This window comes from Cavia porcellus, unplaced genomic scaffold, assembly GCF_034190915.1.
Source record: "Cavia porcellus strain 051 isolate PalLab524CR breed Dunkin Hartley unplaced genomic scaffold, mCavPor4.1 scaffold_7, whole genome shotgun sequence".
Classification (NCBI taxonomy): Eukaryota; Metazoa; Chordata; class Mammalia; order Rodentia; family Caviidae; genus Cavia; species Cavia porcellus.
The window spans coordinates 68038209-68060796 of record NW_026947490.1 but is presented as its reverse complement, the minus strand read 5'-3'; the positions used below and the strand labels follow the sequence as shown (position 1 = coordinate 68060796).

Sequence of the window (22588 nt, the reverse complement as noted above, 5' to 3'; positions counted from 1 at the left end):
CTGGTTCTCAGGGGAATGAAATTTTACTTTGGAAGAAAATAATATGGCCATCTATAGGAGAAAATAAAGATTTTGGACCAGTGTGTTTTGTATCTCAAAGTTAAAAATAGACTGGGACAGGAAATCTGTTATTCTTCTAAGTAACAGATTATTGAAGGGAAAACAGTTGGGGAGAGATGCATCAGCAGTAGCAGAGGGAGCTGGCCTGGGGGCCGGGGAAGCCTGTGGGGGTGCAGCACTGGTCAGGGGACACCCTTCAGTTTCCTCCAGGACTGCACACAGCTTGCAAGATTGCTCTGCCTGAAACTGCATCCTCTCTTGCTTTCAGGTTAGGTCCCACACACATCCAAGTGACATCCAAGGCCTTGTGTGACTGGCCTGTCTCCTCCTCTCAACTTATTCCCAACCCTTCCCTTCTCATGGGTGGGTGGGCCCAGCTGTGCCTGACTGCTTTTCATTCCTGAGTGGCCCTGCTTGCTCATGTTGTGGGAATGTACTTTGTCACCTCACGGACTGCGTGTCCTCCTCCTCTACTTGTAATTGTACTCTGCCTGGTGCTTTTCCATCCCCTCCCTTCCTTTTAGCCTGGGGCGCTCTTGGCCCTACCTTCTCCAGTTTGATGAGCTTCCTCCAAGAAGGCCTCGCAGGTCCTTTCCTTTCTGCAGTGTGCTGTGCAAGACCTCGCAGGTCCTTTCCTTTCTGCAGTGTGCACAGCAAAGCATTCCTCGCTGGCTTTAGTGTCTTCTCCGCCTGAGGGTGAACTCCGTAAGAAGTCTCTGGTATCCCTACTGCCCAGCAGTGGGCTAGTTACAGATCCAGAATCAGTAAATGCTTGATGAATACATGAAAGAAGATTCTGATTTTAATTCCAATATCAAGTGAAATCAGCCAATTCACAGTTTTGTTTTTTAGCTCTGTCCCCACCTTGGCTCACCTGATAGAAATTTATACTTCCTTCTTAGCAGCTAACTGGACCGTCTGCATTAGGAGTAAAATATGTCAACACTAGGAATAGAGTGTTTTTCACTATGTATATTTTCTTCTTTAGGTTAATAATCCTCTTCCACTTTTAATCTCTACCTGTGAGTTAGGATTCACTATCATGCTCGTGCGTGTAAACTAGCCCCCATCCCAGGGTCTTGCACGATTACACTGCAAGTGCGAAGTCAACCCTGAAATACTGTGACCGTGGCATGTATGCTGCTGGTCCATTGGCCTGGAGTGACCTCTACTGCCCTGTCTCCTTGGCTCTCCTTTATTTATCCTTCCAGGCTCAAGTTGAGTTCCTTCAGGGCAAGACTTGTGTATGCCCAGTGTGTAGCACTTGGTGCAGTATAGATCCTTATTAATCATGTTTTAGTAAATAAGTGAATAGCGTGTTAAAATACCACTTACCACTGGTTATCAGCTTATCTGAGTGGAGCCACGCATTGAACTGAGACAGTTTTCTTGTATAGGACTGCCCCATAACAGCAGTACGTGAGGTGGTCATTCAGCCCTTGAAATGTTAGTGCCAGTATAAGTATCGGTAGCACCTCACTTGAACATGGGGTTAACCCCAAATGCCTCCTACTTGTGCAGCACAGTCCTTGCAGCTGTGGTTGTAGGATCAGTCACCATGGGCAGTTTAACCTTGAATGCGTGGTGCTTACCAGTGCGGGTGTGTTCTAAGAGATGTGTCATAAAGCCAGTTTGTCATTATGTGAACCTCTTAGGGTGTGTTTACCCAAGAAAAGCCTGGTATGATGTTCTTATTCTATCGTCTTAGGGGTCTCCCGTTGGGTGTGTACTCCATGGTTGACAAAAACCTCATGTGGCAATTGACTGTGTTCATTGCCATTGACTGAACTCCTTTCTCCGCTTTTCTGTCTGTCCTTCCCACGTCTGTGTGTCTCACAAATGAAAGGCTGTGATGAACCAATTCAACTGCCAGGCTGTGACTACAAGAGACAGATCAAGGGCACGTTCCACTGATGGCAGCTTACTGTGCCTCCTTTACATACAAAGGACAGTTTATTACACTCATACTCATACTTGACAATAGATTTTAAAATAATCACAAATTTTAGATTTTCTTTCAGTATTCCAGACAATCAGTGTCCTTGTAAATAAGAATTCATGAAATTGTTCTCTTAGCATTACTTTTTTTTTCAGATATGTACAAGTATACTGTATGATTTGAGTGCCAAGGATTTGACAATGTTTTTTACTTGAAAATCAGATTTTATATCTGAAAGGTTAATGGGGAAAACTAATTATGCTATCTGGTAACCAAATGTGTGATGAGACATTTGTCTCTGTAATTAACAGCAAGGAACTTTTATAGTTTCATAAAACCAAATGCAGCATAGAGCGTTCTGTGAGCATTTGTTGGGTGAGGGGTCCAAAACAGAAATGATTATGGATGATACGAAGTTGAACTGAAATGCAGTGCAGGTGTCTGTGCATCTTACGGCATTTCTCATTGTTGAAATGGAAGCCGGAAGATTAATAACTTTACTTTGTCATGATAAAATAAGTAATGTGTTCTTGGAACAGTGGTACAGTACATAAGTTACTCAGTAATTCCAAGAATTTATTCTGTTCCAGGAATAATATCTTTAACAATTTATTTTTACAGAAAAAGTTGATGCAACATAATAGACTATGGAGTTGCTTGTATGGCTAATGGAATTGTATCTCAAATATGACATACACCTGCATGTGGAATGTAAAGAACCCCACAGAAATACAAGGTGGAGGTACAGCTTAAAAGCAAAAAGCCAGGAGATGGAGAAGTTAAGGTTTTTCAGTTAACATTAACTCATACTCTTTGCCCATATATAATTTTTCGATTACTAGCAAGACTTTAATGGCCACCTTAATATGCATCACCTGAAATACGGCTGAGGTTGCTGCTGCAGGAGTGTTAGTGTTAGCATTTCTCCACAAATTCGGTGTTTGTCCTTCGAGCTGTCTGGAAGGGAGAGCTAGAGCTGCAAGCAGTGTGGAGATGAGTGCCCCATCTGGCTTGGATTCTCCAGGCTTAGGCTGGTCATTCTGGGCAAGCAACTCAGTCATTTCCTTTGTCAAGTAGGGAAAACTGTTCCCCATCTATCATCCTTTATGAACTAAAGAGAAAATACAGATGAGATATGTTCCGTGGGGAAAGCTTTCTTCAGACCTAATTGAGTAGCACCAATAATTGAGAGGCTTCAAATGACATCTGCTTCCCATCCCCCTACACACTCCATGAAAAGAATTTTTTTCAAAAATGCTACAGATTGGGGTTTACTTCTAGCACATCAGTTATTTTTTTTTTTCAGCTTTCTGCAATTGTATCTTCTAGCCTACCTTTTCTGGGATGTTTTTATTTTTATATTCATTTTGTAGATAGATAGCTCTTGAATAGCTGTTAGTGCCAGGCTAGGAGATTTAAAAACCCACAAGGTGTGATAGGGAAGGGAAGGATTCTGTGAGAATTCACAATAGGGAGGCCTCTCCAAGCCTGAGTGGTTACAGAACATGACCCTTTAGAGAATGACAAGTAGGCTGAGACGAAAGATTGGACTGTGGGGGCGGAGGGTGCAGAAGAGGCAGTTTGTGTGGTGACTCAGATGAAGGCACTTCTGAGGGCTTTCACTGCATCTAAGACAGGAGCCTCGTGGTTGTACATGAGGACTGCTGATTGCATTCTGATTGACTTGTTCTAAAGTGAGGCCTGGGTGCTGGTATTTTTACAGATTTTCTCTGGTGAAAGTCACTACCATGGATGGAATAAAGGTAGATGTGTCCTACCGAGATTGGAGAAGTGGGCAAGGCACTCGAATGTGGAGGCCAGGGAGCGATGCTGAGGATCTGGGGCTCCATCCTAAGATTATTGGCATTATGAGGTACCTGATGTAATTAGCTTCAGGATGGAGCAGACTGAGGGAGGGAGGCTGCAGGCCTCAGAAGTGGCCCCTTCAAATGGTAATGGGAAGAAGTTGGTGATGGAGAGAAGTGGAAAAGTTCTAAAGTAATTCAGAACTTACTAGAAATAGGACTTGATTTGATTAATTAATTAGTTTGACTAATTTGCTGTGGGAAGGAGGAGAGTGAAATTAACTCCAGTTTTCTGGCTTGGATACAGAATTGGTTCCATTTACGAGAACTTGGGGATGAGGGTAATCACAGTGCTTTTTTAGACATGATTTTCAAATGTCCAAGTGAGCCTGTCTGGTAAGCAGTTGCATGTGTGGATCTGGAGTTCTAAAGTGGGTTCTGGGCCAGAGTACTTGCCCACAGATGATTGTTTGAACCAGGTAAGATCCAGAAAGTGGATCCAGAAAGAATGTGGAGAATGACAAGCTGCCTAGACTAAAATCCTAAAGTACTAGGACACAGAAGGAAGTGTTTTGCACACATGTGATTGTGACACATAGATGCCAGCATAGTGAATTGTCATCAACACTACTGCAATAGTAAAGAAAATAGAAAATATCAGCGTTCATCACGTTAAGGAAAATTCATGAACTCTCACTAGTTATGTGCATCACACCTGTACATTATGTGTGTCCTAGGTCCTCATGAAATATTATTTTTTTCTGTGAACTATAGTTAGAAAAGTTTAGAAGCTACTGATTTAAGCTACCATTGCCCCCAACCAAGGGATTCCTTACTAGTCTCACTCAGGGACCACTGCTATCCTCCAGATACTTTATACCTAAAGTTATCTGAGTTCTGCAAGATCCTTGGAAGAAAGAAGTGCTGCAAAGTGACCTGTATTTCATTATCATTAGTATAATTTACAATGAAGATGAAACTCTGCAATTACATGTTTGTTTAACTTGCAATATTCTAAAAATTTAAATGATCAAAAAATGTAATACTGATAACATGTCATATTTAACTGACCCATGATGTAAGTAGGTATGTAAATTAGTATCTCAGGAAGGAGCATAGATTTGCACTTCTGTATTAGGGCTCTGTTACAAGTTTTGTAGAGCTCTGTTAAAAGTTTTCTGTAGAGCATTTTAGATTATATTGAAAATGATGTCTCTTTCCAAACAGTAAATTATGAATATTTTATCTCTTATTGGATGAAGTCAAGATGTTGGCTATATTACTATGGGAGCTCAGAAACAGCTCTTAATCTGCAATCTTGTTATATTTTTCCTATGTGTTTTGCCAGTCTTGGAAGGCGTTGTCTACATATTTCATAGAATCACAAACATAAATTCATATTTTACCGTTTTTTTCTAGAACTAACAAGATTTACATGAATGAAATTTCTAATTTGAAAGAAAATTTTTGAGCCTTATGCTTTTAGTGTGGAGCGGTTTGACTGAGAGGCCCTGTGTTCTATCCCTAGCCCCATAAGAAGAGCAGATTAAAAAAACCTATGAGGTGGGCTGGCCCACTGATTCTGTTGCTGCTGCTGTGTGTGCTTACATACTGAGGTGGTGCAGGTGCCATTATGGCTCGTGTCTAGATGTCCCCCAAAAGCCTCATGCAGTCATAGATAGGCCTTTTTCAGAAGTGGCTGAATCTAGGGTCTGTGATGCTGGGATTAAGGGTGTGCAATTAGTAATTTAGTCCGCTGATTGGTTTGGCATAGCTGTGGCTAGGATTAAGTGTGTAAGTGCTATACCCTCCAAAGTGCAGGTACCCTCCATACAATAGAAGGCGCAGAGAGTTTTGTTTCCTACTTGCTTGCTTGCTTTTGCTGACTTCTACTGAATGAACTATCTTCTCTGTGATACCCCTCTGCCAGTCACCCCGCGTTGGAGCCCCCAGTCATGGGTTGGTATCTCTGCATACTATGAGCTAAATGAAACTTTCCCCCTTTAACCTTGGGTATTGGGTATTTTGTCTTGGCAACAAGAAAGAAGTAACAAAGACAGGTGCTAAGTTAGTTCAGAAAGTGCCTGTTCCAAGGCCTGGCATCTCTCCGGACACCACGTAGCTTAACGGCTTCATGAAGGAGTCGCTCCTGCCTGTCAGCTATTTACTGGTGCCATAGTGAAGTGCGTGGGCCTAGGAGTGTGTGCGCCCTGTTTTCTCCCCCATAGGTAGTCTCTGTTTTCTCCTGGGTAGAGTGTGTACATCATCATCGGAAGCTCTTCATTTGTTCTCAGGAGTAGGTGTAGGTAGACCACTGGCGTGCTGAGGACATAGTAAGTGCTCTATCAATGGTAGCCTCATCATTCTTTCTCCCAGAATACATTGCATTCTCTTTTTTTTGGTCATACAGCCTAAATGACTTTCAGGAGATCATGTCAGGCATGTGTGTATTCCATGGGCCGTGAGATGCGCCACTTCCCAGACCCTGTCCTCTTGGCTTCTGTTGCTGTACTTTCTAGCCACTGTTAGCCATTCCTGCTCAACTTCATCAAAATGTTTTTATATCCAAAGCTGTCACTACTAACCAGTATTGGAGGGCAAAAATTCATGTTTCTTCTGGATTTTTTTCTTTAAAAAAGTAATCCAGGTATGGTAGCACATGCCTGTAATCCTAGCAGTCTGGTAGGCTGAGCAGGAGGACGGGAAGTTCAAGACCAGTCGAGGCAACTTCGTGGCATAGCAAGACCCTGTCTCAACGTGAAGAATAAAGGACTGGAGATACACTTTAGTACAAAGGCCCGAGGTTCAATTCCCAGGGTGGATAAAAAAGAAATAGGTGATACTAGTTTGGAAACCATTTCAAAATAAGCCATTGCAAATAAAATTAGAAGGTTGAGAACAAGATATAAAGCAAAAAAGGAAAAGATCCCACCCCAGTTGCACTCTGTTGCACCTTGCTTTACCTGAATCTTTGTTTATTTTGTGTATATTGAGAATGTTATTTGAACCAAGCTGGCTTATGCCAGGATTATCCACAAATGGATGAGGTCGTGATCTCACCCTTTCTCAAGTTCAGTTTGTCTTGTGCGTACTTTGAAATTACTACGTGAGAGTCTGCCTCACTCTTTACAGAGGTGTGATAAATATGCCATAGTTTGTTATCGAATATTTTGCTGACAAATCTCTGTTTCCAGTGTTGCCATAGAAAATGATGCTCCACTGACTATTCCTGTGCATGTGGGGTACTTGTGAGAACGGTTCTGTAAGATAAATTTGTGATGTTTGCCAAATAGAGGGTATAGAATTTCACGTTAATTTTTACTACACTAATAATTAGGAATATAAGAGATTTAACATTTATTGATCTTGTAAATTACATGTTTGTGTCCTTTGCCCTGTTTTCCATTGTTCGTATTCAGTTTTATTCATCTGCAAAACGTCTTCTGTGTTTTGGGGATTTTTAGCTCCCTGACATGATTATTCTTGAGCATTACTTGAAGTGCTGGTTTCAGACTTAGCGGGAGGTGGAATTATTCACCAAAGGAAGTTTGAATGACCGTGCTGTATCTACTCTAAAACTTCATTTTTCATGATATGAGATCATTTGGGGGAGATATGAATAGATAAATTCTTTATTGGGTAATCATGTCATGTTACTCTTACAAAAACATTTTTTGATTTCCTGTCACTTTCAGCATCCTTTTGTTTTTGACTTTGACCCGTTCTTTCCTTAACTGCAACTAAGTTAGTATATTCTCAGCTGCCCACTTGTTTTTCTCTGCCCTTATGCCTCATTCAATGCAACTCACTCCTTTCTTCTCCCAGAGTGCCCAAAAAACACTAGCACTATTTACTGGTCATCTCAGATCTTACATCTTTAGGAAGCTGACTGTAATTTTTCAACTTGTCCTTTACTGAGTAGCTAAGGTGTTCATTGTGTGCTGACATGGTGTGTCTCTTCCAGTGTGATCACTGTAAATGGATTCCTGGAATCGCAGCTGGAGACAGTGAAAAGCCTGGCTTCGGCTGTCAGCCTCTCCTCTGTTGATGCGCCCTTCCTCTGGCTCCGATGCTGATGAGTAACTGGATGGAGGGTTGTTCTGGAGTCCGTGGGAAGCTGCATATCTTGCTAGTGAATAACTGTTTTGAAGTTAAATACAGAAACAGTATAGTACAATATGTGCATTTATTTTAAGACGAAAACATAAACATCAAAGAAAATGATTTGCTTCTTATTCCCTTCCCAGGACTTTGCCCTGAAGACTCTCAGGTGTGTGTTCTCCGTTGTCACGGTTCTTGAGGGAAGGGTTTAAGCAGCAGCATAGTAACTCACTTTGAGCCCATTTGTTGCTTCACTTCAGGTATTCCTTTGCTCCTCCTGGTCCCTCATACCAGTGTCTTCCCTTTTGCTCTTTGTGCTTCGAAGGTCTGTTTTCCAGGAGGATCCATGGCATTCTCTCAGGACATGGCTTCCCTGTCCTCAACAGTGGTTAGAAAGCATCCCTGCCTCTTGCTCCCTGTCCCTGTCCCTGCCGCTGTGGTTGACCTTTCTGTTAAGGTTGCCTTTCCGTTAAAAGAGGGGCAGTGCATCTCACCTTTTGTGCATTCATTTCATTTTCCATCCTGGACTTTAAATCCCTGAAGGGAAGAGACTGATTTTTAAAAAAATTTTTTTTTGATAATGCTTTTTAATTTTACAAAGTGTGGAGTTTTGATGTGGTATTTTCATACTATGCAGACGATATGTTTTAAACGTATTCATCCTAATTACCTTTCCTAACACCCCCTTCCCTCACTCTTTATTCTCATATTTAATATATCTTTATAATATAATCTATTATATTTAATGTATCTTTTAATATATTCTCTTATATTTCTTTCTCTTTTGCTCTCATGGGTTTCATATTTACGTGGAGTATAGTAAATGTGAAATAAATGATAGGACTTGGAATCTCAATAGATTTGAAAGACACTGGATTTCCTCTAATGATTTTTCACCTTTGATTTTCAGCTTGAGTCTGAAGTTATGTGGCAGCACATTTGCAGTCTAGATGTTCTTTCCCACAGCTTTGGATCCAGCCAACTAAGTGTCCCGTCACTGCTCTTTCCCTCTTCTTTCCAGTGGCATTCAGAGCATGCTGTGTGGAACCCTTGGAGTTCCTCAGTGGACTCCAAGGACGGGCTCAGGAATCTGGGTGCTGACACACCCTCTTCAGCAGAGCTTTGCTCTCTGTTTATTGAGGTTTCACTTAAGATTGCCTTTGAGAAAAGGTTCCCTGGAAAATCGTGCCTCTGCTCTACTCCACTGACCATGGCTTTCAGACCATTTTTTGCTGAGTTAGAATCTCAGTCTTGCATGTCCCTTGTAAACATGGCTGTTGTCCCTCGGGGCTGCCAGCTGGGACCTTGATAGCATCTGCATGTTAATATGGGCCCAGAATGAGGGGCCAACCTCCAGTCATCTTGTAGCAGGACCTACTTCAGAGTCATTTCCCTGGCTCAGTGGCGGGAGGAACATAGCCCTCTGGACCTAAGGGCCTGTGTCCTTTCTATCCTTCTGACCTACCCGGCCCTGTGCCAACCTCTGCAGATTTGTGAAAGGAAGTATTTTGGACCATATACTATAAGCTTTGTCATCTTATTTTCCACTAAAAAAAAATATAGCGAGTATTAAAGCATTTTTTTTTTTTTAATTTTTTGATACCAGGGGTAAACTCATGACCTCGTGTTTGCCAGCCAGGCGCTGTGCCGCTGAGCTGTGTCCCTGGCCCTTTAAAGTATTCTTTTTAAAACATACACTCACAGTGTTGTGCAACCATCACTGTTGGCCGGTTGTAGAGCGTTTTCTTCATCCCTGGTGGAAATGCATTCATACTGTCAGCTCTGTACAGATGCTTCTGCACTCTAACGTGAGCATGTATGAGCGGTAAGGGCCAGCTCTTTAGGGCCATCTGTTGCCTGCCCTCCAGCCTGGAAGCCACATTTTCAATCTGTTTTTTTCTTGTTGATAGAAGAATAGTGTCCTGCTCATAATACCCCACAGTATACTTGGGTAAGTCATTTGGTGGCAATTTACTTCCTAATAAAACGGCTAGCTCTTTGCTCACTTAACCTTTTCCTTGTTCCTTTAATCATTTTTGTGGGGTTGTTTGTTATCTCCTCAAGTTTCTCTATGGCCTTTGTAAAACAGAACTGGACATGCTAGAATAATAAAAGTCTGCCACACTGAATGTAGTGAAAGGGTTGTGCCTCACTTCTGCACATTTCTTCTGTCCATTCTGCTAAGGTGAGTCCCCCCTAAATGGACACCAAGATAGGGAATTTGCTCTTAGGTCAGGGAGAATGAGGCACGTATGCTTGTTACCTGCCACAGAGAGAGAGGTTCGACTTAGCACCTTGGAAACAAGTGAAGGCACTTACCTGTTAATATTTAAATGTCTGTTTTGAGCTCTCCTCACGCTAGACTAATTAGGGAATCCAGGAGCTCCCTGTCAGATGTCTTCCAGTCTCTGCAGTTGGCGGGGACCCCCAGAGCTCGCTGGGTCCCGGAGGGCCTCAGTGAAGGGAACAGTGCAGGAGTCCTGTGGGAGTCCTGTGGGGTGTTATGAGTGATGTTGCTTTGAATATTTGCAGAAATGCATGTGGACATATATTTTACTTCTTTACCCCATAGCTGCACTTCCAAGTGCCTGATGAGCATCTACATTTTCTGTGTCAAAATGAGTCTGATAAAACAAGGATAGAGGTCAGTAGTTGAAAATGTACTTAGCATGAGCCGAGGCTCTGGGTTCAGTCCCTAGCACTGTGTGTACACACACACACACACACACACAGACACACATACACATGCATGTGTGCTGGAGGCTCCTCACACATGCAAGGCTTCTTATATCCCAGATTCTCTGCAACTGTATTTTTCTCATGCTCTGGCCACTGTTCACGTCCTCTGAGGCACTCGAGTGAGAAACCTCAAAGTTGTCTTTGTTGATTCTTCTGTGTCACCATCCTCACTCCATCCCCTCACTAAATAATTCGAAGCACATTCAGTTAAAGTCCGTCACTGTCTTCATGCCGTCTTCTCTCTCCATTCTCGTCCCCAAGTCCTGGTAAAGGGTGTCATCATCACTGTGTAGGCTTTATCAATAATATTCTACTGGATTCTCTCTCCATAACCGTGTTACCGTAATTTTGTTGAAATTATTTTTCTAAAGAATATGTCTGTTTCCTTCCCTTCTGCTAAAAGACATAATGAAGTTGAATTACCCAGCATAGTAACCCACTGACTCCCATGTAAAATTCGACCTTAACCTGCACACAAGGTCCTTAATGGGATGATGGCCTCCCTGACCTCTTGGTCACCTGCATAGCTCCTGTGAATCCTGAGCTGCTGGCACACAGAGCTGCTGCTCGGGAGGAAGGGTGGAAGGGAGCATGGCTCTATGAGCTCCTTCCTGAGGCAGGCAAAGTGAGATTTTTAGGGGCCAGAAGAAAGCCAAATTCCCTCTTCCCCTACTTTCATGTCGTTGGGGTGGGAGGATAAATACCCTGCAGGTGAAGCAGAGTTCTCTGGGAAAAGTTCTAGGCAGGAAGCAGAAAATGTTGCCTGCAAATGGCAGGGCCTTTTGCTATCTGAGTACCTGACTAGTTCTCAGAACTGCAGGGAACTGACATGGGCAGACTGGGCGTGGTCAGGACCATTTTTCAGAGCAGCAAGTCCATGTACAGGGATTGGATAAAAGATGAAACATTTGGAGAGGCGTGCCTTTCAGTTTGTGTCCAGTGATCTTTGTATGTTTGGAGCCTTGGAAGTGTTCCATAAAATGTTTGTTGAATAATTTATTGCTGGTACCTTTTCACTCTTCCATACTGATTGATTGTTTACTACATTGGTGTTGCATTTAACTCTATTGAATTTTATATGTGTTTGATAAGCCAGTTCTTTTATACTTACTTGAGAAACACTTATGGGGTGCCTCACTGTACATCAAAAGCCAGCATTTTCAGGATAAAGGTACAGTCTGTTCTTCGTGTGACTTTGCGATGATAAGGCACATACACGTGGACACATGCTGTGTGTGTAAACCACTCTCCATGTTTGTGTGCCGTGGTGTCTTCCTGCCCAAGACTAGATGTTCTGCAGAGTGTGCTCTTTTGGCCAAGGTAAGGCAGATTCTCTGTTGCCCTCACACTTAGCACATATGCGAGACTCTGAACCATAAAATTTGTTATATAAGGGAAAGTGACCTAAACCAGTTCTGACATTTACAAAGGAATCAGATTCAGCCTATGTGCTTCTCTAGACCCTGTCCATGGCGTATAGTGACTTAACTCTTCAAAGGAATTCAGTTAAGGTTGTTTCACAATAAGAGCCACATGGTATAGCTTCATAGCTTTGTTAGAGTAACATTTTTGTTTGTTTTTTCAAAATGGATTTTGATTCTGAGTTGAAGATGAGTGAAAACAAGACAAGCATGGATAGAAGTCAGGAAAAATGCCTGGGTGTCCTGGTAGAATCTTATTTTTCTGGATAGCATCTTGCTCCTAAGAGTTTCCTTTTCTAAATATCTTTAATGGAGAGGACTCTAACTAGAACTGGAAAGACAAAACTGAACTAGTATTTCGGCCTCATACTTTCTGCCTTTTTTTTTTAAATTAAAGTATGAGTTCCCACAGATAGAATAAACCGCTTTTCCTGTGGCTATGTGTGCTTTTCGGAGGCATCTTAAAAACTGAAACACCTCTGTCCCACCTGTATAGACTGCTCTGTGTATCTCTTGGTCTCTGAAGAGCATAGGCCTGGCTCCGGTTCTGGAAACTGAAGGCTGAGAATACAACTTTGTCTGAGAGCCAGCAGCAAGTTAAGTGCTGCTGAGGAGCCGTCCATGTGCCAGGGATGCGGCCCTGCTCTGTCAGCATGCCTGCTGACCTCTGTTGTCTGAGCAGCTGTCCGCCTGCCTGCTCTTAGCACCCACGCCCCTGGGCTGTATGGTTTAGCTCAGTATTGATGTAAGCTCCTTCGTTGGTTTTCGGGTCTCATTTCTGACCTTATGTGTGTCTGCCCCAAGTGTGCAAGGAAACCTCCTCTTCTCTGCCAAAGCTTGCCACTTAGATACCAAGCCTTAAGACCTCCTTGACTCAAGGGACACATCCAAACGCGATGGCCTCGGCTCTCCCAGGAGTCTGTGGATAAAGGAAATAGGATGTGGCCAGCTCCGGGACCCTTGCTGCGTGCACACTTGTCCCCTGAGAAGGTCTCCCAGCCAAGCCTGCCTCACCCTTGCGTAGGTCTCTCAATGGAAGCTGCTCCAGTCACTGCAGCCTTCTTCTCTGTCTTCCATGCTGCTCTGAAGGACACAGGCCTTGAGCTGTCTTGCTCTTGATCTTCAGCCGCTGCCCTTCACAGCTTTGCTTTTTCCCAAATCCCGATTTGGGGTCTGTTTTGCCTTTCGAAGACCTCTTTCTGCACATTGTGCCGCAGCCAGCCACCAGGTTTCCTTGATGGATGCCTGTCACCTTCTTTCCTCATCTCCACCTCAGCATAGGCTTCTGGTTGTCAACATGAAAATATAAAAATCATGTAAAATTCAAGTTGTATTTTCAGTCTTAATTTTCATAGGCATAAGTTCTACACCTCTAAAACTAAAGTCATGACCAAGCAGTTTTGCCCTCAGAAGGTTCCAGAATCCCTGTGACCTTTTTGTCTTCCCAATGGTAGCACTTTGTCATAGAATTAATTCTGTTCTCAGAGCAAAGGAGCAGAGGTGGGAACTTGGACACAAGATGCATCCTCTCTCCTGTGATGGCAGAGTCAGGTTGGGAAAGAGTCACCTCTGACTCGGGCCTTCGTGGCCTGGCTGATGGCAGCTCCTTACAGAGAGCCCTGGGGGCCAGGAGAGGTGGCCAGCAGCCCTGCCAGTGAGGAGCAGGCTGTGTGAGGCCTGCTCGCACTGTGGTGGCTCAGTGGGTCGGAAGGCAGAGGGTGAAACGTGCGGGAAGCGGTGCAGTTACCTGGCTGGGATGTGTGTGACTGGTATCTTCCAGAAGCCTCTGGAGCTCCTCCAGCCAGACACACCCTGCTCCCAGACACGGTGAGGACCTTGTAAAAGTTGCTGACTTCGTGTTATTTAAATCATGCCTGCTTGCTTCTTCTCATACAATCTGGAATATGATTTATTGTTTCTCTACCATAATCATCACTGGTGTTTGAAGTGGAAATAGTTTTATTATGAATTCAGAGTTTTTCCTCTGAGGCATATGCTAAAATATAACAATATTGTAACTTTGGAAATCTGTGGTTTTTTTTAATTCACCAGTGTTTAATAGTAAAGACAGAATTAGTATTTTTATTACTGTTTTTAAAAGTTGTTCACGTCAGGGGAATAGCTAAGTGGTAGAGTGTCGCTTAGCATGAGCAAAGCCCAGGATCCATCCCAGTGCCCACACAGAACAGACTGACTTTAAAATAGTGTGTAAACTTTCCTTCTACAATATCTGCTAATGTGACACATATGCATCAATAAGCCAAATATCTAATTCAGTGATACAAAATACCTAGGTTATTGTACAATTACGAATTCTACTGAGAAACCTAGTTCATACGATGCCAAGTACATTAGAATATTATGTTATGCATTTATTTTCAAGAGCTGTGTATTTCTTAATAGACATTTTTTTTTAATTTTTCTCGTAGTCTAAATTTGAAGCATTTAGTAGAGTGACTTAATGAATAGGCATTGATATGTGGACTTTGAAGGCCTGGGTTAAAGGAAGAAAAATAAAGCCAATCTTTTAATCTCTGTGAGGATGCTGGCAGTGTACAGTTTAAAAAGATGCTATGGGGTTGGGGGAGCTCAATGCAAAGCACTTGCTTAACGTGCAGATCCTGGCTTCCACCTCCAGCACTACAGGAAAAGAAGGTAGTATGCTTGAAATGGCTCCCAGAAGATGATGAAAATACTTTCAATCTGCACAGTTTTATTGTCATCGTTAAGTAAGTTTATGAAGTATTGGCAGTCCAGTATAGAAATACTTTAGTTTTAAAAATGTCCTATAAGAGGAAAAGAATCTTGATTTTTTTTTCTCTATGTGGGAATTGAACCCAGTACTTCCACAGTGAGCTATATTTAAAATTTTTTATTTGGGGACAAGGTCTCAGTGAGACACTGAGTTGTCCAGGCTAGGTTTTAGAAATTTCTGCCTCAGCCTCCCAGAATACTGGTATTACAGGCATATGCCACTACACCTGACTGAAAAAGAAACTTAATGTAACAAAGTCAGTGTAAAAAAATCTGGAGATTGGTTGCACAGCAATGTAAATGTACTTTGCAAGACTGTGTGTTAAAAATGGTTGAGATTACGAATTTTGTGCCTTGTGTATTTTACCTTGATCTTAAAAGTCAGTGTTAGGTGAAGTGGATTTAGAAACAGCCTGTTGTCTTTGTGTGAAGTTATGGGTGGTGTGGGGAGGTGGTAGGCGATTTGGACTGGGCAGGTTCAGATGGTGGCTTTGGTTCTAGCGGGGTCCAGTGTGGGGAGGCTGCCTTTCCACACATCCAGGGCTTGTCTAGCTGGCTACCTAGAGTAGGCAGGAATCTCCATGGGCTCCCTCGGGATGCTGCCATAGAGTCAGGGCGCAAGAAATACAAAGTCCTCCTTGGGGGCCCTCAACACTTAGCGTGCCTCTGTGTCCTGTTGTCCTCTTGGAATGTGGTATCTCCACAACAAGATGTCGTCCTGGAGGACAACTGCTGTCAGTAGCACTCCTGACGTGCTCTGCAGCTCCTCTTAGAAAGCTCCTGTCCCAGCAACTAGCCTGCGTTCTTCTCTGTTTGGGTTCCTGCCTTCCGAGCCAAGCCATGAGCAGCCAGAGCACTGTGCTGGTTTCTTGCCTGTCTGTGATTTCGTCAGGCCTCTGTGTGGCTGCCGCTGAGCAGACGACCCTGTCCTTCACGTACCGTCCTTGTCTTTGGGCTCAGCCCATTTTCTTATAATATTCTAAGAAAATGCTTCCAGGGAGAGCATCGGATGTGTCCCTGGTGGCATACACTAAGAAAAGACTGGCCAGAAGGAGATTAACACAAGACACAAGGCTGTGTTCAGTGTCTTCAGATCACAGAACAGTTTTCCTGCCTTTAATTCTTACGAATTACTTAAGTTTATGGAATTAGTATTCTTGCCCATTTCCAAAGAACAATTATTTTGTTTTGTTGTTTGGTATGGCCCATTTTTTCCTTGTTCTAATTTGCAATGCTAACTTTTGCCTTGTTTCCATTAGGAGATGAAAGCATGGAAATTAAAAAACAAATTACAGGGATGAGAAGATTACTGAATGACAGCACTGGGAGGATATATCAGCGTGTCGGCAAAGAAGGAGAAAAATTAAAAGAAGAGCCCCAGGACTTGGATCTAGTTTGGCCTCAGCGTTCAAACTCCTCTGCAGAGGCCCCTCAGAGCCTCCCCCCTCCCTCACGTGCGTGGAATGAGCTAACACCTCACAGTGGGCAGTTCTCAGGGCAGTATGGTACCCGTTCTCAGACCTTCCAGAGTCAGCCCCACACCACTGCAAGTTCCAACGGTATGTTCTCACCAGGCTTTCAGAATGTACTTCTGGAGGGTTGTCCTGGTGTATCTTATTCTAAATATTCAGTTTGTTCTTTGAGATCAGTTTATTAAACTCTTCCTCAATCACTCACTTGTGCTGAGCTATTTCAAAAGACAGGGCAAACATGAAGGTGAGCATGGGAGTATATTACAACGTCTAGAACAGAGAAGCAGGAGAAATGGAGGTTCTGTGTCTTATGTGAAGGTTTCCCTGTATAAATTTCAGCCTTCGAAGAAGTTAAAACTATCATCTGCCAATACATAAATGTCACAGGAGATGGAACATTAGGGCATCGACAGTTCCTTTTATCACCAGAAGGATCTGCCTTACTCTGTGTTGTATTACAGATATGTACAGTATATCCTTTTACTTATTCCTTCATTTGCAGGAGGTGATGGGAACATGGCAAGTGTCTAAACTCTTAACAAGTTGATTACAGTAAAAGGCTCGTCACCATTAACCCCCCAGACACCACCCCGCTTGCTTCAGACATACTTATCCCATTGTTCTTGCCACTTTCTGAAGCAGTTCTGGAAGCCCTCATTCATGAGTGTCTTTATGAGGTGAGATTAAAAATACAGTGGATCTTACAGCTGATCGTCATCCAGTGGAAAGGAGGGCTCATAAAAACACTATAGTGTGTCCTCGTCTATCTTATTCAACGGATTTGGCACTGTGTGACTTCTGGCTCTTCCCCAAAGTCAAGATGATGAAAATTAAATATTTTGAATCATTTCAGAACATTGAAGTAGCTATGACAGTGCAACGAAAGACTCTCAGAAGAACACTTCTGGAACTCTCCAGAAGGTAGCACGAATGATGGGACAGGCATGAGCAGAACACAGGGGAATGTTCTGAAGAGGACTGGGGGCATTGGGGCCTCTTCTGTTAAGTATTCACAGTGTTTTTTGGGGGGGACCATGCAGCTCTGTCATCAGAAGAATGCCAGTAGTGGGGAGGGCTGACAACCTCACACCTCGCGGGGCTTGTTTCTTAATCCTCCAATTCTGGTGCTAAACCTGAGGACCCATGTTTGTAATCAGCCTCATTAGCGCTGAAAAAGTGTTCCATTAAAAATAAATTTCTGTAAAGTCCCTAATTGCTAAAGGAGAAAAAATGACAGTGATTTTCAAAGCTTAAGGGAAAAAATGGTGCTTTTCTTGGTCATATTAATTTTCTATCCAGCAACATTGAACATTATTTGTTTTATTAATTACCTGTAGATATACAGATCTATAGTTTTTGCAAAGTAGGGAAAAAATAGGATGTTTTGAGTTTCCTTGAAAAGTTAAAGCTTTTCTTCCGTTTATTTTCATTTCATGAGATCCTTTTAAATAAAAGAAGTTTCAGGCCAGGAATATGGCTCAGCAGAAAAAGCACCTGCTTGGCAAGCATCAAGTCCTGAGTTCAATTCCCTGCACCAAAAAAAAGGTTTTGATTTGTTTTCTTCTCTTTAAACTAATTTGAGGGATGGAATAGCCATCCTGAGACACTTGGGAGACAGCAGGAAACCCAGACACAGAGTCTCTCTTCCTCCCAGGATCAGTGGGGCCAGTGTCAGGTTTATATGCTGGCATCTTCTGCCAACAGGGAGATGGCGCTTTAAAGGCTCCACCATAAAAATAGCCCTTTCTCTTTAAAATTAGACAGTGATTTATAATGAACCGAGAATGATTACCTTTGTCCTCTAACAATGACAAAGGTAGCACTTAGAGTAGTGCCTAGGAATGTCTGAGAAGCCCCCTCACTCTCCTGTTGTCAAAGAAGGAAAGTGAGATGCTTTAGGTATGTATGGATAACAAGTGTTCTGCTTTCCAGTGCACAGAAAGTGTGGCAGATTTGACTTGAAGGATATTACTAATGTTATTACGAATTATACCATAAATTCCTCCCTTTCTGTTTAAAATAGACATTTTTTGTGCGTATTGCTTGCATACATTTAACAAAAATACATTATATAGTTGACCCTTGAATAACATGGATTTGAACTGGGCAGATACTCTTTGAGAATAATTTTTTTTTTGAGATTTATCACAATTTAGGAAAAGTCTTAGATGAACCTCATAGCCCAGAAATAGAAAATAGATCGAAAGTTATATAAATCATGAATGCACAAAATGTCTATACATAATAGTGTTTTATCATTTACTGCCATAAGCATACACAAATCTATTATAATTTTTAAATTTATCAAAAGTTGCACACACACACATGTAGACCATACAGGATTCTGTTCTGAGGAGAGAGAAATAGCAGATGTAAGAACAGTATTATACTGTCACTGCATGAAGTTAACCAGCTCTACAGACTGTACCAGTGGAAATGATTCATAGCCATATCATGTTACTGCTATAGAGGATCAAAAGTTCTGGGCAGAAGTCCTTCGCCCATCATGGTATGCATACCTATAATCCTAGCAGTCTGGGAAACTGAGGCAGCCGGCTCTCAAGTTCACACCCAGCCTGGTGATTTAGTGAGACCCTGCCTCACAAAATAAATGAGGGGATGTGGCTCAGTGCAGAAGCCCTGAGTTCAATCCTCAATACTGGAAAAGAAAAACAAAGTTAAGTTCTCCATGGATTTTTAGTGGTCAGTACCCCTAACTGCCACCTAGTTCAAGGCCCACCTTTTTGTAACTGGGATTTCTTTGATATTTCCCCCAAATTTGCAGTTTTAAAGTTGCAGCATATCAGTCTGGCACAGCCTTGAGTGTAAATAATTGTGCTAGAAGTATTTTGTGGTGGTGAACTTTACTATGTGCACATAATGCACATTACAGGCTTGAGAGACACCTAATGTGTAATGAGGACTGTAATCGGAGCAAAACCGTAGCCCTGACCTGGCCCACCTGATAGAAGGCTCAAGTGAGCCGGGCATAGTGGCTCATGCCTGTAATCCCAGCACTGGGGAGGCTGAAGTGGGAGGATTGTTGCGAGTTCGAGACCAGCTTGGGCTACAAAGAGAGCTCAAGGCCAGCCTGAACTGCATAGCGAGACCCCATCTCAAAAAAAGACAAAAAAGAAGGCTCAAGTGGTAGCTGTTTCACGGCTCCGCTTTCCAAAGTGTACATCAGCACCAAACTGAGCCACCAGAGAGCCCTTTTCTAAGCTGTGTCTTTTGATCCCAAGACAATATGGGGATGCTTGTTTACACATAAGGCAAGCAGAACAGGATACTTTTATTCAAGGAAAATGTACCAGATTTGCACAGTGTTAGACTGTGGCGGGGCAGCGGGAGTGGTGGAGGTGTATGAGGACCTCCTCCTGGCTGCTGAGGAAAGGTGCCCACCAACACCCCACGCCATCCAGGAGAAGAGCTCCCCTCCCAGCCTGCCACTCCTGCCTGGCACAGCTGCCCAGAGGGAACTCCCCTTGTTTCCCTGTGATCGCAGGTCTTCGTGTTTGAAATAATATGCTTCCTACTCACACTCTTTTTTAATAGACTCAGTTCCTAATATGAGCTCCAATATCAGTACACAGAGACCAATTGTTTTAAAGTCTGGCATCAGAGTGGCGGTAGAGTGTTTTGTTTTGTGCACAATAGCATGAGTATGTTTGTGGGGGCTCTTTGGGGTGCTGTTATCTGAGATGACTGTCTCAACAGCAGGAAGGCCTGCCTGCATGTGTCCTCCTGTGACACAGCCTGCACCTTGCTTCTTAGCTTGGGTAATCAGACAGCGCAGAACTGCAATCCAGGCTGTGAAAATTATTGAGTATGTTTTCCTCAGACACAGTTTCATACTAATTGCACACAACTCAAAATCCTGCTAAGGTGCCATCTTCCCACCCCCACTATATTTTTTTGTTTGTTGGGTTCATGTCATTCTTTTCTCTCATGCTTAGGAGAACTTCCGGTGACGAATTCATCAGTTGGATCAAACTGCTGTACTTGTAACTGCCAGTCAACATTGCAGGCCATTCTCCAAGAGCTCAAGACCATGCGGAAACTAATGCAGATCCAAGCAGGTACAAAGACCAGGCCTCTGAGAGGGGCCTTTGATTGTTACTGCACAGCCCCATATTTGGCATCCTCAATTGGAATCTTCATTGTGCTTTTGTTACAGAATCCTTCCCATGTTGCTGTCTTGCTAGCAGTGTCTTTTTGAGAATCCATTGCCTCAGCTTTTTTGGTGACCCTGTGGGGTATTTTCCTTAGCAAATCAAGAAAACTTAGATCACTCCTAATACTACTTGTATACTTATATACATGTAGTCAGTATCTCCCAGTACTTCGCAAATGTCAGTTAACAAATCTTGGAGCATGCTGTACAGAAAAGCCCCTTAGGAAGCGTGGGCTGCTCTGTGGAAGATGTTTGTGGATGTGAGCACCGAGAGGTGTTGAGCCTCAGGTTCTACTTTGGCTTTTCCTTCTTACCACAACTGTAGAAGCTCAGAGAAACTTCTGTCTGTCCCTTGCATTTGCATTACTACAGGGTTTTTTTTTTTTTTTTTTTTTTTTGCCCACAAACAGAAGAGTAAAGGATTCAGATTGTGGGTTGGACACCCCTTTTCTCCTGAGCCTCCTGGTTTTGCCTGTAAATGGAGCTTTAATGTGTATTACACGATTGTTTTCAAATCAAAATGAGGTAGCAAACATGAACAACTTTGGAAGGTAGCAGGCCAGCAGAAGCTATCTTGTTAATGTTGTCTAGAGGTCAAGGTCTTCACTGAGCAGCTCATTTTCTCATTTCCACAATTAGCGGGAAAAACAAAAATTTTTTTTTTAACCACGGGTCCAAGAAATATTAAATCACCTTATTAACTTTTCCCTCTCTCGGAGGAAGCTGCTACTTGGTGTTGGTTAGGGTAAAGCAGGGGAATAGGTAGCATAGGTCCATCATGCCTGGCCTGCCTACCTTTTCATCATCTGGCATTCAGGAACATCATCGTTCAGAAGCTGCATTTGGTACCCTGAGTTCTTGTAAAATCCTAATGCTCAGTGATATGATTTGGATATAAAAAACTTAATATTTAGCTGTATCAGTCACTGAAGATCACATTAAAGTAAGGTAAGCTAAAGGCTTGCTGAAAAAGCAACATGTTCTTAAGTATTAAATTTGGCTTTATCCCAAGGCAAAAACCAACATTTTCCTCAGGTCAGTGAGCATTTGATTCACCTTGTTTCACCACAATAGTCTGAGCTCTTGTTAGCCTGGCAAAGGTTAGCCTCTTTTAAAAAGGGCTTCAGAAAGAAAGGTTACTTTATTATGGACAAATTCTTTTCTCAGAGGGAGAGTTTGTTGTACTTAAGAAAATATGCATGTGAAATTGTAATGATTTGTTTTGCTACTTAAGCTCCTTACTACTGAGATGGCAAACTACAAATTGCAACCACTTAAATCCTTGACTGCAGTCTTTTTAGAATCTATTAAGTAAATGCCACTTTGTCATCATGTGTTCATTTCTCAACCTGTGCAGAATAGGAAGGTAAATGATTCCAAAGCAACAGATAGCATAAAGGATGAACTGAATAAATTACTCCTTTAATTTTCTTAAACTGAGAAAAACTTGTATGAGGAAGATTTATTTAAGTTTCATTACTAGTATGACTGGTTAAATTATATTTTGAAAGTTTCAATTTTATTTTAGAGAAAAGGCAAGGATGTAGGTTCAAGCAGTAAGTCCTGAACACCAGAAACTTGAGCTGTGTCTGGATTTTCAAAAGGAGAAGCAACAGTCAGAGAGTCCCTGCATTCTCTAAGTCAGAGACATTCTTTCTCTTAGCTGGGGGTGAAAAGTTAGAGAGGGCTGGACCAGGTGGCTACCTCCTGACCCATTCAAGCTGGAGACAGGACCGTGCTGGCCTGGAGTAAAAGTGGGTAGAACGGAGAGCAGGTCTCAGCTTGGCTGCACACAGTAGCTGGAGGAACCACAGCAGAGTGCGCTACCAGGCCTGTACTGTGTGTGCTGCAGGTTGAGGCTGAGGCACTGGAGTTGGTTGTTTAAAAAAAAAATAGTGATTTCATGTGCCACTAAAGCTGAGCACCACTGAGACTGACTATTGCACGAATGGTTGTTTAAACAACTTTGCTTCTTTAGGTAGTTTGTGTCCAACACTTTTAAATTTCCTTTCTGCCTGGAGAAGAAACCACCCAGATCCAAATGTAAATATTCTCTATCTTCAGACTGAAATAAGTAAAAGGAGATGATTCCTACGCATGTGACTTTGAAGACCAGTTGTTTT

The 22588-nt window shown here is 42.6% G+C and overlaps 1 protein-coding gene across 5 annotated transcripts in view; it reads left to right on the top strand.

Annotated features, from left to right (window-relative positions):
- Bend7 (BEN domain containing 7) overlaps positions 1–22588 on the top strand; it is a 93614-nt gene that overhangs the window by 9885 nt on the left and 61141 nt on the right. For all 5 annotated transcript variants that reach the window (XR_010048902.1, XM_063253779.1, XM_063253778.1 and 2 more), the window contains 2 exons: positions 16079–16378; positions 20248–20370. Coding sequence is in view for 4 of the 5 variants with exons in the window: in XM_063253779.1 (XP_063109849.1) it covers positions 16079–16378; positions 20248–20370 (423 nt within the window). In the remaining variant the exon portion in view is untranslated. The remainder of the gene's footprint in view (positions 1–16078; positions 16379–20247; positions 20371–22588) is intronic.